This window comes from Bombyx mori, chromosome 24 (genome assembly GCF_030269925.1).
Source record: "Bombyx mori chromosome 24, ASM3026992v2".
Taxonomy (NCBI): Eukaryota; Metazoa; Arthropoda; class Insecta; order Lepidoptera; family Bombycidae; genus Bombyx; species Bombyx mori.
In genome coordinates this window covers 3973632-3991877 of record NC_085130.1, presented here as the reverse complement: position 1 = coordinate 3991877, position 18246 = coordinate 3973632, and the positions used below count along the sequence as shown (strand labels likewise).

Below are 18246 nucleotides of genomic sequence, written 5' to 3'. Positions count from 1 at the left end.
TGTAACCCAAGGTGTAAATAAATTACCTAAAACATTCTTTACATCGCGTGCCCTGCGAAAACTATTGATGATAGAATAAAATAATTTACTATTATACAACTTTGTAGAACACATTATTATTTACAAAAAGTGTCGCGACAGCATATGTCTAACTATTATAGTTATGCCGCAATAAGTGTTCTTTTATTTAAAAAAATAAAACTGCATCAAATATCGTTGAAATTTTTGTAAAAGACCCGAACGGAGCCGGAGCGGTCCACTTGTCTATCTATATATATAAAAATGAATTGCTGTTCGTTAGTCTCGTTAAAACTCGAGAACGGCTGGACCGATTTGGCAAATTTGGTCTCGAATTATTCGTGGAAGTCCAGAGAAGGTTTAGAAGATAGATAAATATGAAAATGCTCGGAATTAAATAAAGATAACAATTTTGTTTTCCTTTGATTTGTCTCCCGTCGAACGGATTCATTTTTTTTGTTTTAAGTTTATTTTATACAAAAGTTTAGGTCTTTTAATTATCGATTGAAGCACTACGAAATCTGCCGGGCCAGCTAGTGTTAAAACAAATACTCTATCGTCAACAGGCTTTATTCGAAAATTCAATTATTTTTCTTTGTTTTCTTTGTCTTATCTTCACTTCTATCGCTTCTTGACGTGTTGCTATCGTTATCATCACTGCTGCCACTGCTACTGCTGCTACTGCTCTCACTACTGCTACTACTGCTGCTATCGGAATCGCTCGAATCTTCAGAATACAGTTTAAAGGCGGACCTGCATTGAGTTTTACAAGATCTCCTTAGAGACTTCGTTTTGGAATGACCACAATCCGATTTCTTACAAGCTTCCTTCGAACTAAACGTGCAAGCGTTTCGGCACTTTTCCACGGAATGTTCCTTGCAGGCTTTTTCATATTTATCGCGCAGAATATGAACATCACCAAAAGAATTAGAATTCATTATGTTTTTAGTTGTGTTTTTGCTGAGTTTCAACGCCTGTAAATAAAAAAAAAGACAATTTAAGTTCAATAACAATTTGGTGGTGAGTGGCTGATATTGAACCTTGATTTCTGTATTCCACCTACGCTAAGTACACTAATGTATTGAAACAGCGGCTATATTACGGTTAAAATGATTGAAATGATACCATCATCTCGGTTTTATGATCGCACAAGCCACCACGAAAGCAAAGTTCATGCTACTCTCTGTTTGTGCTAGCCCAGAATAATACCAACTCATGGAGCCTATACCGATACAAAACTAGTACCCATTCAGTGGGTGTCGTAAAAGACGAGTAACTGTGTAATAGCAGCATTTTTGGAGTACTAAATGAACTGCTGCGATTGCCAACCGACATTGAAAGTGGTAGGCAGTATGATAACCCAACGCGGTTAGGTACCACCATTCTACCTATTTCTTACACGAAGCAATCATGTGTTCCGATTTTCAAGACGGTACAGCCGCTATCCAATAAATAGTTCGATCTTGTGACTATTTTATAAACCGGGTAAACGTTGTATCCAAAAAATAAGTCATATATTTAGTTTATTATCTAAAACGTAAACTTACTTCATGTTCGGAATGCAAACGCGACAAACAGAACGTGTCTAATTGTCGATCTCTTGCTGGCTCCTTTTCGATTTCAACTAAAACATTTCGAGAAAAAAATGTAAAAAAAATGTATAGTTTACATAAGAAGTCATCGTGGCCTAAAGGATAAGTCCGGTAGCGATGTACCGGTGTTCGAATCCGGCAGGCGGGTACCAATTTTTCTAATGAAATACGTACTTAACAAATATTCACGATTGACTTCCACGGTGAAGGAATAGCATCGTGTTGTTAAAATCAAACCCGCAAAATTATAATTTGCGTAATTACTAGTGGTAGGACCACTTGTGAGTCCGCGCGGGTGGGTACCACCACCCTGCCTATTTCTGCCGTGAAGCAGTAATGCGTTTCGGTTTGAAGGGTAGGGCAGCCGCTGTAACTATACTGAGACCTTAGAACTTATAGGTAGGTGGCGGTATTTACGTTGTAGATATCTATGGGCTCCCGTAACGGCTTAACACCAGGTAGGCCGTGAGTTCGTCCACAGGCCTAAGCAATAAAAAATCATGTTTTTTATATTTATAAAGATTTCTTTAGTAGCTTCTGGAGCATCAATGGACGTTAATTGCTTTATGCGTGTTTATTCAACTGCATTCTGTAAGGCTACCCTCTCTTGCGGCATGAATGCTTCGCTGGAGAAATAGGCAGAATTCTTATGCAAACTTGCATGGACTTGCTATACCATGAATAAACCAGCAGGATTACCGATTAATATATTATTTTATCCAATCGTAATTCAAAGAAATAATCTTCTTTGTATCGTAAAATCCACCATAAAGTATCTGAGATATTAAACCTGAAGATGAACTGTTGACCGCATTCCCTTGGAACTCTCTGAGACATCCGGTCCTCGCTGCAGAGAGAAATTCAGTTTTGAATGCGGACTTGCATCTGTATTTGCCGCAGAAGGATTTCTTCGTTTTTTTGCAGGCCTTGAAAGGAAACAGACAAAAAGCAAACTAAAAACAGATGATATATTTTTTTGGGTTTCCGTAGCGGCTGCCATTAATTCGACGTACCTCAATACAGGCTTTTCTAGCGTCTTTAAAGCTTTGTGAATTTGTGACTACTAGTTTACCATTATCGTGCCTTCACATTAAATACAACGCTTTGTGATGAAGCATCATGTTTCTATCTATGGGCCTGTGTGTTCATTTCCTATCCCAACGATAAATCGCCGATATCTGATGAAGATTCTCGTTTTCGGACTAATCTAAGAAAAGTTTTACTCAAATTAGGTTGGCAAGCTTAATACGCACAGTATAACAATTTTTGACGACATGCCTCAAACACGCGTCTTCATACGCGTGTCTGAGAACGCTGGTCGTGAAGATTTCTTTACTTAAGTCTCCATTTTCAGATGATTCTTCAGTGGTTTCTACTCTATTTTCTTTCTGTGGAAGAAAAGCTTTCTCTTTTTGTATTGTAGTTAAAGAAAATTTAACTAATTAGCAAAATCAAATCAACCAAAAAGGATCTTATATACTTTTAAAGAAAACCATTCATTATAATCAATTGCCAATTTGTCGTATAAATACAGAAGTCAAGATTTTTTTTAGCAAGTAGGTTTTTGTTCGCAACTTTTATATATGCAAGATTATCTTAAAATGTCTACAAATGTAATCAATTAATAAATACCTCTTCGTTTTTTCTCGCAGCTGTTATTACTCTTTCAGTCAAACTGCCTTTCGCCTTATTTCGACCGTCCAAAACTTCATATTCGATTTCCCCTTGAGTTTCCAACTTTATTGGTTTATTGTTTTTGATGTCGTCCCAGAAGTTTGCAAACGTTTCTGCTCGTAGAATCTTCTTGACCCGTTTCGCTGTTTTAACTTTATGATTCACTAAATTGTACCTCGTATCGTTGGATTCCAGATATTTCTGCCCTTTTTTGTATGATCGAATTTTGTCATATCTTGTCTTTACTGTGCTGGTGATGGCGACGTATTGTCTAAAATTTTTATCGGTGTTTTTAATGTAATTATCAAATAAATGATTGTTCGAATTCAGTTTATCCAAGCTATCGTTTTTGTGTGTATCAACGAAAACTATTTCTGTTTTGTTTTCGTCAATTTTCTTTTTTAACCTGACTTCAGAATCGCTAGATGCAAAATCACTTTTATTATTCTGTTCGTTTCCAACTTCTGCTTTATTCGATGTTTTTTCAATTGATTTCTTATTCGCATTTCCTGATTGAATTTCATTATCACTTGCGCTCGAATCACTACTAATTGATACATTTTCTTCTTCGTCTGCACTGTCCCTTTCTGAAAAAATCATTTGCGTTGCCGGAAAGTAGCTGTTACGGGTTGTGACATACAGTTCCTTTTCCTTTGTTTTTAATTTGTGTTTCCTCTTTTTTTCGCTTTTCATGTTTTCAAACGGGCCATCATCGTTTTCTGAAGATTCTTTCCGTAGTGTTTCTTGCGATTTATATATTTCTTGAAGTCGCTCATAGTTGCTTATAAGCTCCTGCAGTACATTGTTGACTCGGGATATGTTTCGGATGACGTCACCGAAAACGTTCTCAGATTGACTAGAAATCTGAACTTCATCGATATCATTACTATTATCCTAAAAATATGTATACAGAACTCAAGTACAATTTACAAATGGAAATACTTCTAGGCAATGATATTTTATATGTAAAAAGAAGCAGATATGTTTCAAGCGCATGTCAAGTGAAGACTCGAAAATAGGCCAATCGGGACGTTTCGTCTTTAGTCGCGTCTAAACAAATGCAATAATAATTATAACAAGTGCAATCGTTCCAATTATAGCTATCTTTTTTACTCACGCGCTTATCCCATCTTTTGTACTATTCATTAATGCTACTTGTCAACATGTGTGTGCACTATATCGGTAGGTATGTAGATATATATGGCGCGATCAGATTTGAAGAGTCAGTTACTATGAAGATAACATATCTGTTGTATAAAAAATCATTGCTTCTGGGGGTGGAAATACAAAATCGTGGCCTTTTTGAAGTCTTGTGAAATTATTTCTAACCGTGTCATTCTTGTCAGTGCCACAAATCATTAATACAAACGTTTCAATAAATATGCAACTTAGAGTCATTTATATGGTCGAATGATAAATTTTACTAAAATATGTTACCACCAAATAGAGAAAACATTAACTAAAATACCTTATCAGCTGCTCAACATATTAAGGCAACCCTTATGTTTCACTTCCGTAAATTAGTCTAAAATTTGGATCTGTCCGACTTTTCAAAACGGAATACATGACAACTTCGAGGCAGAAATAGCAGAATGGCGGTATCTCTAGATGCTACTACCAATAATCACGCAAATTAATAAGTATATTGAAATTTTATTTCAAAATTTTCTCCCATCGTAGTGGTAATAACTTGTGAATGGTGTGTGTCTACAAATGCCTAATTAATTATAAAAAGATGTGTGGTGTCGTGGGACAACGGATAGGAACGTAGTTCCTTATTATAAAAATATTAATTTTAAGTTCTATTCGAGGTATAAAGAAAATAAAACTGGAGGTTTCGCAACAACCCACGGTCATTCGGTAACGTGCGAACTTATTGTGGTACACTTCATTCACGGTTGTTTGCATAGTGTATTGCGCAAACGGATATTCTGAAATCGTGGCCAATGAATGATAAAAAAATATATTGTTTTTTGTACGTTATTACAAAGTTAAGTCGTACACTGCGTGCATTACTAATAAAAATCTTACGTTGCGGACATTTTTTCGCGGTTAGGGTAACCCTCCGCATCGTCCCATGAGGAACTTCGTTCCAAAAAAATATACAAGCCACAAGATTCAACATTAGTCGTATGATCGCATCTTGAGATACAACGGGTGTCTCATTTAGTAGGACTGATCTATTAAAATCTTTATATATATATTTATTTGGTGCGTGTGTTTGTCACTGAACTCCTCCTAAGCGGCTGGACCTATTTGAATGATTTTTTTTGTATGCATTTGGTTGGCACCCTGGATGGTTTAGATTCACAAATCGGCCCGGCAGATAGCGCTGCAGTCGGTATCTAGGTTATTTATATATACTACAACTAAACGGCTGGATCGACTTGAATTAATTTTTGCAGGACAACGAAACAAGATACCGTTTTAGATTTAGATAACGTATTCGATAACAATAACGATTAACGAAAAAGGATTTCACTAGATCAGGATGTGTCCGAAACACAAAATAAATCTACTGAAAACAACAAAATTAAATTTGTTTTTCTTACCGAAACACAATAAGTGAACGGCAACAAAAACACTTGCCAGTAACATATGAATTTCAACATTTAAGTTTATAGTTTATTGAAAAACTTAATTTAATAAAAACAAATAACTTTATTACGTAACTCGAGGTTTATTGTTTATTGAAGTTTTTATTTATTTATTGAATCAAATATGAAAATATTTTTAGGACGCATGCTATATTTGCAACTTCATGTGGCCTGACTTACTAGATATGTCTTTCCTTATCTAGCTTCGGTAATAAGTGATTGTCTCATTTGTCAGTGGTTACCCGATCCTGTGGACCGAATGGTAAACAGTCGACGTCGCCCTAAGTACGTCATTACGGATCCTCCCGATACATTAACGGTGCTTTTAGGTAATTCAAGCACCGGTCACCGTCCTCGCCGAAACCACCGCTTGCGACAAAGGGCTCGGCTAGTAAATTGACCCACAGACACAGCCCACTGAGTTTCTCGCCTGATCTTTTCAGCGGGTCGGGCTTCCGATCCGGTGGTAGATTCTGCGAAGCACTGCTCTTGCTAGAGCCAGTGCTAGCAACACCTCTGGTTTGAGCCCCGAGAGCTCATCTACGCGCTAGGGTTTTTTTTTTTTTTTTTTTTTTTTATTGCTTAGATGGGTGGACGAGCTCACAGCCCACCTGGTGTTAAGTGGTTACTGGAGCCCATAGACATCTACAGTGTAAATGCGCCACCCACCTTGAGATATAAGTTCTAAGGTCTCAGTATAGTTACAACGGCTGCCCCACCCTTCAAACCGAAACGCATTACTGCTTCACGGCAGAAATAGGTAGGGTGATGGTACCTACCCGTGCGGACTCACAAGAGGTCCTACCACCAGTAAAGGGTCACGTTGAGGCACCTCTCAAGGCTATCAACATAATATGTAGAAAAAATAAAAAAATTATGTCAGTGGTAATGACCCAGACTATTTATTACACCGCGGTCTTCAGGTTTAATCCAACTAGGATTATGTTTATTAGAGAAGTGTTTAGTTTTAGACTCGAAGAACTTTCAATTTTTAATTGCACACCAGAGTTAACATTTATCAGATCTGAGGTAGCATTTTCTCTTGCATCGGAAACAAATATAAGAGGTAATAACATGTCTTGTAACAGTCGGCGTGATCTTATGGGGAATGAGGCGATCTGTGTTTTTGCTAATGCACAAATTCCGAACACAATTACCATTTTTTCCAAGCAAATATGTCCACCGTGAAGATATTTTTGAATTATATAATGTTAAGGAGCTAGTTAAACCCCTTTTTTGAAATATTCTTTATTGGTGCTCCGCTTGTATTGGTCTTAGCGTATGTTATAATATAGCCTATAGCCTTCCTCGATAAATGAGCTATCTAACACTAACAAACAATTTTTCAAATCGGACTAGTAGTCTTTGAGATTAGCGCGTTTAAACAAACAAACTCTTCAGCTTTATAATATTAGTATAGACTAGCGACCCGCCCTCGCTTCGCTTCGGAAACATTAAATTTTTATTATGATAGCTGAGTCCCGCGATTTTACCCGCGGTTATTGTCGTACCGCAGGTGACACCGCTGGGTGAAGCTAGTGTAAAAGTAGCCTAAGTTACTCCTTATATTATCAGCTACCTATCAGTGAAAGTCCCGTCAAAATCGGCCCAGCCGTTCCAGAGATAAGCTGGAACAAACAAACAAAGACAGACAGACAAAAACTGTAAAAAATATTGTTTTGGTGTATGTACCGTATATAATATATTCATATGCATGTAGTAAAAAGCGGTTATTTCAATATTACAAACAGACATTCCAATTTTATTCATATGTATATATGTATTCTCAATTTATTTAAAAACCGATCTTTCCAGTGGACGAAATTCAAGTTGCGTCATACAAGATGCTCGGGTCACTCTACACGTTGGGCACTGATGTAACGCTGACCCACGACCGCAAGTACTTGAAGACGGAGATTGAAAGACACAAGCCTGCTTTGGTATGATGACCTTGAATTCACTTATATAACCAAGATTAGCAGCCACGAGTTCCGATTTGAAAGGAAGGGACAGCCGTTTTGGGATACAATGAAGACTTCGATGTCATGTCGTGTATATGGACTTTAGTGATCATTGCCTGGTGCCGTGAGCTCATACTTTCTTCTGAGTAGGTCTCTTTATTGCTGAAGGTCGTGTCTAATTTGAAATGTGGACCACTCGGTGCACAACGTTCACGATTGACTTCCACGGTGAAGGAATAACGTCGTGTAATAAAAATCAAACCCGCAAAATTATAATTTGCGTAATGACTGGTGGTAGGACATCTTGTGAGTCCGCGGGGATTTTTTACGACCGCCCTGCCTATTTCTGCCGTGAAGCAGTAATGCGTTTCGGTCTGAAGGGTGGGGCAGCCGTTGTAACTATACTGAGACCTTACAACTTATATCTCAAGATGGGTGGCGCAATTACGTTGTAGATGTCTATGGGCTCCAGTAATCACTTAACACCAGGTGGGATGTGGGCTCGTCCACCCATCTAAGCAATAAAAAAAAACAATGCTTGACTACGTCTTCCTGTCCTCAGCGGTCTTTAAAGCCTCAGTTATTGGCAGGCCGGTGAGCGTCTTTACAGACCAGCGGGTAGTTGAGCATCCGCGTGATCTTCTCCCGTCAACCTGTCCAATTACCATCAGCTTCTCTAAATTATCGGGGCCTCCACGAGTAACCGAATTACGTGTATCATACAGCAGATAAATAGCCAATAATCCTCTCAACAGGGTTCGTGTCTGGGCGCTTTCAGTTCAACCTTCCCCGTGGCGTATCTGGAGCCGCATCTCAACAAACACAACCAGTTTTCTCTGCTTAACAGGATCGCTGAGCATTCGCTCGAGGCCCAAGGTATGGAGCTCTTTATCTTATTTTCTTCCCAGGACTTATTGGGAGAAGCGGCATTAGTACAATATATCGACGATAGAAAGGCAAACGTGACTAAGCAACAATAACTGCTTTGTACATAAATGATAGGCAATAACCGTATTCGATACGCAAAAAATATATATTTCTAGGTCTATTAAAATAATTTCAATGCTACAGCTAGATTCGTTAAAATATAAAAAAAAAATCAACTTTAAATTAGTCTACTGTAAAGTTCACGCATTGTCGCTTAGTCATGTTTGCCTTTCAAGCGTCGATATATTATTGTTTGAAATTAAATTGATCTAATTAAAAGAACTCATTGATGGTACTGTTACGCCGGTAAGAGTAACGCCATCTATTGCCGAATAGTCGAACGAATATCGAAGGATCTAGTAGAGCCTAGAACTCTCAAAAAGTACAACGCCATCTATGGACAGATAGCGGAAACTACTACTAGAGATGCGTGGAATATTCTCGATAATCCTAGGGATGAGGTATCGGCTATAAAAGCGATGTAGAGATGGCACGCAGCCAGTCAGTAAACGAAGCAAAACAGCAAATGGATCACCTGAAGCGAAGCGGAAAAAGCGAATTGAAAGTGTTTGTTGAGTGTTTTAAAGTCTTTGTGAAGTGTTTAAGTGTCCTAAGTGTTGAATTTTTAAGTTGTACTTTGGTGAAATTTTATTTATCCCGAACCCCAGCGCGTAACAGTACTATGTCCAATATCTTTCCTGGAGTACCGATCGCAGCTGTAGCAACTGTCGTCGCAATTTGATAAATGAAGGATCAAAAAACAGACGCACATTGCTTTAAATTACAGAAATAGATATTGATTTTGTATGATCACTTTTAATACGGAAATGCTCTAAGTGGGTGTTACGAGATAGAAAAGAGAATTGTACAGGGTGGCCCATAAGTCCTTTGATATGAAAAAAAAATTATTAAAATAAAACTAATTACATTATGAATTAAATTTTTATTTACATAAAAAGCTTAAAAAACGGGAATTATTTTTTGAAAATAACATCTCCTAAATGTAATCCGTTGCGATCACGGCACTCTTGCAAACGACGTCTAAAATTGTCGATGACTGCGCGGCACGTCACTGCTGAAATGCTTGTCATTTCTCTGCGGATGTTTTCTTTTAGGGCCTCAATTGACCGCGGGTTTGTGTCGTATACTTTAGCCTTAAGGTAGCCCCACAAAAATCCATCGGGGTCAGATCTGGACTACGTGGAGGCCAGGAAATGTCTCCTCTCTTAGAGATAACTTTGCCAGGAAAAAGTTGACGGATAACGGGCATAGCAGAGGTGTGAGAAGTGGCCCCATCCTGTTGAAACCACGTCCTGGCATTAAAGCCTGAAAAGTTTTGCAATTCTGGTATGAAAAACTCTTCGATCATAGCCACATATCGCTCCGACGTAACAGTAACTGCGCGCCCTCTGCCATCCTCAAAGAAGTAAGGCCCTAAGGTCTATGTTTTGTTCCGTACGTGACGTCCTTGGGCGACCCAACCGCGGTTTATCTAACGTCGAACCGGTCTCCTCGAACTTAGCAACCCAGTTCTTAATCGTTTGAAGAGTTGGAGTGTCGTCAAAGTTGTGTAAACCTTTGTGTTCTCGAAATTTACGCCGCGCAACGGTTGCCGAATTGTCGTTTTTATAAAACTCGCGCACACAAAACACACGGTCCGCTCCGGTAAAACGCTCCATCGCGACTAAATTCCCAGAAACCGAAGTTACTCCCCCCGCTTCCCCTGCACCGCTCACGCGCGCCCTGTTCGTTTTATTCAAATTTTACTTTTCAAAGGACTTATGGGCCACCCTGTATATCTTGCATCTGAACCAAGACTAAAAACCTATTATGAAACTCGAAATTTAACTTAAGATCGCTCGATCCATTAACGGTGCTTTTAGGTACCACAAGCACCGGTCACAGTCCTCGTCGAACCAGTCGCTTGCGACGAAGGGCTCGACGAGCGAATTAACCCATAGACACAGACCACTAAGTTTCTCGCCGGATCTTCTCAGTAGGTCGCGCTTCCGATCCGGTGGTAGATTCTGCGAAGCACTGCTCTTGCTAGGGTCAGTGTTAGCAACACTCCCGGTTTGAGCCCCGTGAGCTCACCTACTAGCAATGGTTACGCTAAAATAGCCTCTCAAGGCTATCAGCTTAGGTAGGAAAGAAAAAAAAGTAAATATTAGAGCTATGTTCATCTGAATTACGACAAATATAGAATAGTTACGTTTCTTTATGTCTAACTTTTCATGCCCATCCCACAGATATAATGGCGAAAATGGAGCAATCTATGCCGACTCTAGAGACGATCTTGAACGAAGTGGACCAATTCGTTGAATCAGACAAGACGTATAATGAAGCGCCGCATATTATCGACGTGGTCCTGCCATTACTGTGCTCTTACCTGCCGTTCTGGTGGGCGCAGGGACCCGACAACGTCACCCCTACTGGAGGGTGAGTATTGACCTGATTTAGGTGTCGTGAATGGAACAAAAGCAGCGTCGTTGTTCTGAGCTAGTGTCTCAACGTACACGTTGTGATGCCCATGGACATCAGTCTATTTAATTAAATACAATTAGATATCATTATACCATTTAACTGACCCAAACATTCTTCTGTCACACTTGGTCAGATATAAGGCGGATAGGACATAGATGATAAATCGATCATAATGTAAAACCGTTAATAAATTAATATTAATTACTGGTGGTAAGACCTCTTGTGAGTCCGCACGGGTAGTTACCACCACCCTACTTATTTCTGCCGTGAAGCAGTTATGCGAGTTGGTTTGAAGGGTGGGGCAGCCGTTGTAACTATACTCGAGACCTTATAACTTTATCTCAAGATGGGTGACGCATTTACGTTGTAAGTGTCTATGGGCTCCGGTAACCACGTAACACCAGGAGGGCCATGATCTCGTCCACCCGCCTAAGCAATAAAAAGTCAAGACCCTCATTAAGTCACATCGGTACAGATGTATCGGTTGCAGTGGAGAGACACTAGTTTGTTTACGTTCATAGGAACCACGTTACCATGGTAACGGCGGAGCACATGAACCAACTCCTCAAGAACGTGCTCAAACTAATCAAAAAGAACATCGGCAATGAAAGCGCCCCGTGGATGACGAGGATCGCCACTTACACCCAGCAGATCATCATCAACAGCTCCGAAGAGTTGCTCAGGGATTCCTTCCTGCCTCTCGCCGAGAGAGTCAGGAAACGAACAGACAATATGTTCCACAAGGAAGAGAGCTTGAGGGGCTTCATAAAGGTTATAATAATAATAATATTTTGAATAATAATAGTTTGATTGGATAAACGATTTTAGACTAAATCATTTGGTATTGTCCCGTTTGGCCCTAAACTAACAGTTTTAATTATCCGAGTAAGCTTTAGTTACATTAAAACATCCCATTCCTATTTAATTAAAATATTTTCGCGATTAAGTAATGGCTATTTAAAAGTATGTTTTGTTTTAAAAAAATTCAGTCCTCGACCGACGACACTTCGCAAGTAGAGTCTCAGATACAAGAAGACTGGCAGTTACTGGTGCGAGACATCTACTCCTTCTATCCGCTTCTCATCAAGTACGTGGACTTGCAGAGGAATCACTGGTTGAGGAATAATGTTCCAGGTATTTTTAAGTTTTATTTCAATAGGAAAAATTAATCACATTTAAATTTTTAAGAATTTTATTTCTATGAAGCAATGTTATTCCTGACCGGGTGGTATAGTAGTTACCGCTCCTGATTGTTGCTTCGAAGGTCGTAGGTTCGATTCTCGCATCACGCAAACATTCCTGTGATAAACAAGTTTGTTTGCTCTTCATCTGGGTGTTTATTGTCCATATATGTATGTATGTATGTATGTCAATCTCTGGAACCCATAACACAGGGAATCCTTTGGGGCTGGATAACCGTGCGTGATTTATTCCCAGTTTTTAAATCATTAAAATAAGCTTTAATTTTTGTCACACACGTACCTACTACTACAGTTTTCAAAAATATCTCTCGCAGCGACAGTTCCCGGTCGAAGACTTTTGCCGGTAAGCCATATAACCGGGGCAGTTTTGGGGATAGGTTACATTGCCATGTTCACAATAGCACTTGTCTTATACACTACCGTTTTCATTTATGGTACGGCATATCGTGAGGCCGCACGGGTAGGTACCACCAACCTGCCTAATTCTTATAGTAATTCGTTTCGGTTTGAAGCTGTTGTACTATTAAAATTGAAACCATAGAACTCATGTCTCAAGATGAATGGCGGTATTTACACATTTACATTTACTGGTGGTAGGACGACTTGTGAGTCCGCGCGGGTAGGTACCACCACGTACCTATTCCGTGAAGCAGTAATGCGTTTCGGTTTAAAGGGTGGGGCAGCCGTTGTAACTATAATGAGATTTTAGAACTTATATCTCAATGTGGGTGGCGCATTTACGTCGTAGATGTCTATGGGCTCCAGTAACCACTTAACACCAAATGGGCTGTGAGCTCGTCCACTCATCTAAGCAATAAAAAAGCTCGTTAAAACTTTTTCCTCATTGTCAGAAGCTTTTGAAAGCACAGTCTCGTCAATTCGTTCCAACAGAGGCCGAGGAGCTATACAACCACGTGGCCGAAATCTTCAACATCTGGTCGAAGAGTCAATACTTCTTGAAGGAAGAACAAAACTTTATATCGGCAAACGAAATCGATAATATGGTGCGTATGTCATAGCTGCCTTATTCAATCCCAACAGAATCTGAGGAGCGGATTTCAAATGAGATAATAATTAGATTAGTTCTTTCAAATGTATTTTATTTTTTTGCAATAGCACGAACGGAGTTAATACAAATTTAGAATCATGTATGTATGTAATGTGCTTGCTGCTACACCTAGTGGTCGTACGTCTTAAAGTGTTTCAATTATAAATGTATGTGTCTGTATCGTGTGAATCGATTATCTCATACATGTTCAGACATCATCAATCACAGTGCAACAAATCACTTTATGTTTTCATTATGTTTTATGTATACATATTTATATGTATGTGCAATGCAATAGTTCACACGTACAAAATCACAGCTTTTCACATTGTGTTATCGTCTTCATTCAATCAGGCATTTCGTTTGATTCACGAATCATCAGAGGGTTTATATCGCAATCACCAAAGTACACTAATAATTTTAGGAAAACAATTCAAAACTTGACTGGTCTTGACAAAAAGAAATCGTACCCTATATTATTATAATCTTGACAATGCATTTCTGATATAAATTAAATAATAACGCTCGAGAATTACTTTCTGGAAAATATGTTTAGTTTTTTTGACGTGACAATGTCTTATAATTCTATGGAGCCGGCTGCACGCACAAAAAAACATGACTCATTGAGGCGTTCCATTTAAGGCTTGAAGTGCAAGCGAGAGCGCGCAACGAGCGACAAAGAGGCACAATCGGCCTCCGCGTTCGGCAGCGTTCGACATCTGTCTCTCTCCTACTAGAGTGAGCGATGCATCCGCGTGGACAGCTGCTATACAATAATACATTTACATGTTTTCGTCAAGTATGAAGTTCAGTGAAAAGTGAATGTGGTGTCAATTGTCCATACAAAAATTAAATATCCATCAAACAAATAAAATTAAAATTTTCTTTTGAAAAATTAAACCATTCCATCAGTATTTTCTTATGACGTTGTCTAACACTAGCCCTAGCAAGAGCAGTGCTTCACAGAATCTACCACCGGATCGGAATTGGGACCCACTTTTTTTTATATAGCTTAGATGGGTGAACGATCTCACGGCCCACCTGATGTTAAGTGGTTACCGGAGCCCATAGACATGTACAACGGCATTCAGCCGCCACCCACCTCGAGACACGAATTGTAAGGCTTCACTTTTCGCAGTACAATGGCTGCCCTGCCCTTCAAACCGAAAACAAATTACTGCTTCACGGCAGAAATAGGCAGGGTGGTGGTACCTGCCCGTGCGGTCTCACAAGACATTCGGTCGACATTCCTAAAGTACTACAGTGCTCCAACGGTTATCCCGCAGAAATGGGATTGGATGACGTGGAGAGAGTTTATGTGCATGCGGGCCGCGTGAGCGAACACCACACTTGCATAGGTAGAACTTTTGCAAGTTATATAGAGTATTTAGCTTGTTACGAAGGGACAATTGACTTCGCTTGCAGATCACGGGGTAGAGTCGACCGAGTAGGAATGCAGCTCAGTCAAGTACTGATTTAATGTGGGAACCGATATCATCCGTCTGTCCAGGGTGACGCCTAGGTAATTGGCCTTCAAAGCCCACGGTGTGGGCTTCTCAAAGATTTTGGTGGCAGAAATGGAGTTACCGTGCCTAATTTGTGACGAGATACTAGCAGTGGTATCGGGAGGGCGACCCCTTTCCGCGAAGAGGACTAACTGAGTCGCCGGCGACCGGGCTATATCGTTAATATATATGCTAAAAAATATCGGGGAGAGAGCTGAGCCTTATAGGACTCCGGTCAAGATTTGTCGCGGAAGAGAGCGAGTTCTCTCAACTCGATACCGAAACGAACGGTTTGACAAGAAGTCTGGTATGATGAGCACGAGATTATCTGGCACTGCCATGGTGCTTAGATTATAAATTAAGCCTTTGTACCATCGACTTTGACGAACGCCGTCACGATATCGAAGAAGAGGGCACCTGCGAGGACGGGTCTGCGTCTATTTAGTCCTACTAAAATATCCAATATTCAATCTCAGTGCTCCAATAGCGAGCACCCCTACCTCCTGGCCGAGGGTGGTGAATCCGTTTCCAGCATCGGGCAGATATTCGTTTGATGAACGTATTTCTTCGTTCATTGTCTGGGTGTTTTATATATTATTATATGTGTGGATATTTAAACGCACACAAGAATGCATAGCAGTCTCTGATTCTCATAGTACAGGAAATCTTAGTTTGGTACTGGACGAACGTGTCTGGTTGATATTTTTTGAACGATCTATTATTATATGTACGAATGCGTATTTATTGCGTTTTGTATTTTGTTGATTGCGAGACAAGCTCGTTTTCAAATGTTGAAATATATAGATGTATTATCAAGCGTATCGGTCGGCCACAACGTTGGAAGCTGTGAAGATGGTTAAAAAAAAATCTCACGAATCACCCGCTTCGAGTATTTAGGCTGGTCGAATTCCGCAGGTCTTGATAATGCCAACAGCCACACGCCGAGTCACGGCCGTGGTCGACGGCACGTCGCAAAGTGGTGGGAAGGTGCGAGTATGTATTGTTTGATAAGATTAAGCAACGGCAATAATGGTCTTCGCTTCTAACCGGATACGCTTGGCTTTTCATTTATATCTGCTGCTGGGCGTTTCAGTGCGCGCTTCTAATTTATTTGAGTTAAGTCCAGTGATGCCATCTTGGGGGTTTTTCCCCTAAATTTAGGGGGAAGTATTTGAAAAAGGGGATTTTTAGGGTGAAACTTTTTTTAGGGGATTTTTTAGGGAGAAAATAAATTTTTCTCATAATATAATCAATTTTTTTTCGTCTAAACGAGTTAAGCAGTCAAGTCTTAAGAAGAATAGAATTTTAGAAACCGAATGATACGTATTTTAGTGCCCCCTGTAGTTTGATTGATTAACTCGTTGATATTACTTGTAAAATGTCAGAGTTAAAGTAAACAACTTTTAGATCAGAAGCTTTTTTGCGTACTTATTTATTTATTAATGTATTTATTTATTTATTGGTTGATTTTACGTATGACGTACTGACAAAAAAACAATAAATTATTTATCGTTGTTTGAAAATCTTATGTAATATTCTTATAGAAACTTTTTATAAAAATACCAAGGTAAGTTAATCTATAAAATATTATAACAATTATAAATATATAATTAAACTTTTCATTTACTGAAAAAAAATTAGGGTTGTTTCGAATTTAGGGGATTTTAAAATAGGCTTAGGGGAAAAAATTTGAGCAGTTGGCATCACTGGTTAAGTCATTAGTTGTCCCAAGCTATATCGTATATCGACATGTACTATTTGTTTTTTGTTTAGATTTATTTAAATTATCCATCAAGTGTACTTATTATAAGTTGATTGAATTAAAAATGTAACGGCTGAAGTAATTGAACTATAATTAAAATTGTATTCGTTTTTTTTTTTTGACAATTGAGAATCCGTCTATGCAATCATTTTTAGTGATCAATCAAAATATTATAGATAAATAAATAGTTTACGTGAGAAATAACGAAGCTCCCAAAATAGATGAAGTATTTTATTAGTTTAAACTATAAAACTCATTACATTAATAAAGCTACAACGATATAACCCAAGAACAAGTAAGTAGACAATATTTTGTTTTGTGCGTCCCACTCCCCGATGTCTGTGTCGATCGATTCCTTCGCTTACCGCTTTACAAAATTCGACGAGAAAAAAAAAGCGATCCTAACGCCATCTCTTATCATCAGAAAAAGAAGAAGCATCGCGACAAGAAACGTGACAAGGACAAGGAAGTTCAGGCGTCTCTGATGGTCGCCTGTCTGAAGCGGTTGCTGCCGGTAGGACTGAATCTCTTCGCTGGAAGGGAACAGGAACTGGTACAGCACTGCAAGGATAGGTTCCTGAAGGTGGGTTCCGATAAGCTTAAACTTTTTATTATTTTTATGGCTTACCTACCTGGTGTTTGTTTGTTTATTTATTTATTAAGTTGCAGCAACAAAGTGATCATCAATACAAAATATTGACAAACTGATAAAAGTTCATGGCAGATGTCACCTCAATTATAGGTGCAATCGAAAGTGCATTGACAACAAGAATAAAAATAAAAAGTGTTAAGTGGTTATTGGAGCCCATAGACATCTACAACGTAAATGCGTCACCCACCTTGAAATAAGTTCTAAGGTCTCAGTAGTACAACGACTGCCCCCCCCCCCTTCAAACCGAAACGCATTACTGCTTCACGGCAGTGGTGGTATTTACCCGTGCGGACTCACAAGAGGTCCTACCACCAGTAAACTACTCATTGTACGGGATTAAGGCAGTCTGACAGCTTACCCGAAGATATGAGTAAGCGGTCAACCTCTTCTTGAGCTATTTCGAGTGTTATTTATACCTAAAATTGTCCATTTGAAACATATCTTAATCCATATATAGATTAAAGTTTCTAGGGCCTGTCGTAAGCGCCATTAGGCTAGGTAACCTTGTCTATTTCTGCCACGAAAAAATGAAATCTTCCAATTTGAACCCCTTTCAATTAAGACTTACAGGGAACATACAAAGAGAAGTTCTTCCAGCGAGACTTGGTAGACCGACAGTTCGGATGCTGTGGCTCGGGATTTATTTGTTGTACAAGTTCATCTTGAAAACGCGAGTCAGATTTTGGCAGTATTTTTCCTGTTCTAATGTAACTACCGCTAAAGACTTGATGACCCTACGTGCAAATCCCGTGCATTCGTATCCAGCGGATAAGACTTCCGGTGCATTCGTATGTAGCGATGCACCGGTGCTCGAATCCCGCAGG

The 18246-nt window shown here is 39.3% G+C and overlaps 2 protein-coding genes across 14 annotated transcripts in view; one reads left to right on the top strand and one right to left on the bottom strand.

The window, feature by feature from the left end:
• LOC101739070 (ryanodine receptor) overlaps positions 1–18246 on the top strand; it is a 172547-nt gene that overhangs the window by 117485 nt on the left and 36816 nt on the right. For 7 of the 13 annotated variants that reach the window (XM_012689312.4, XM_062675641.1, XM_012689315.4 and 4 more), the window contains 8 exons: positions 7697–7821; positions 8598–8718; positions 11019–11208; positions 11775–12024; positions 12243–12387; positions 13347–13459; positions 15924–16001; positions 17195–17353. In XM_012689312.4, the coding sequence (XP_012544766.2) occupies positions 7697–7821; positions 8598–8718; positions 11019–11208; positions 11775–12024; positions 12243–12387; positions 13347–13459; positions 15924–16001; positions 17195–17353 (1181 nt within the window). The remainder of the gene's footprint in view (positions 1–7696; positions 7822–8597; positions 8719–11018; positions 11209–11774; positions 12025–12242; positions 12388–13346; positions 13460–15923; positions 16002–17194; positions 17354–18246) is intronic. The other 6 variants (XM_012689311.4, XM_062675639.1, XM_062675642.1 and 3 more) reach the window with 1 other exon arrangement.
• LOC110384989 (uncharacterized protein DDB_G0271670) lies at positions 573–4643 on the bottom strand. Its single transcript, XM_062675555.1, has 6 exons — positions 4614–4643; positions 3287–4178; positions 2864–3048; positions 2401–2536; positions 1566–1642; positions 573–992 (listed from the first exon to the last, which is right to left on the bottom strand). Exons 1-6 carry the CDS (start codon positions 4641–4643, stop codon positions 600–602), a joined length of 1713 nt encoding a protein of 570 aa, XP_062531539.1. The 3' UTR covers positions 573–599.

Coding starts and splice junctions, on each gene's coding strand:
- LOC110384989 (XM_062675555.1), bottom strand. CDS start 4,643: ATGATTTGTGGCACTGACAAGAATGACACG. Junction 4,179..4,613: donor GCACTGACAAGAATGACACG/GTTAGAAATAAT, acceptor ACATATTTTTAG/GATAATAGTAATGATATCGA. Junction 1,643..2,400: donor GGTCAACAGTTCATCTTCAG/GTTTAATATCTC, acceptor GAAATGTTTTAG/TTGAAATCGAAAAGGAGCCA.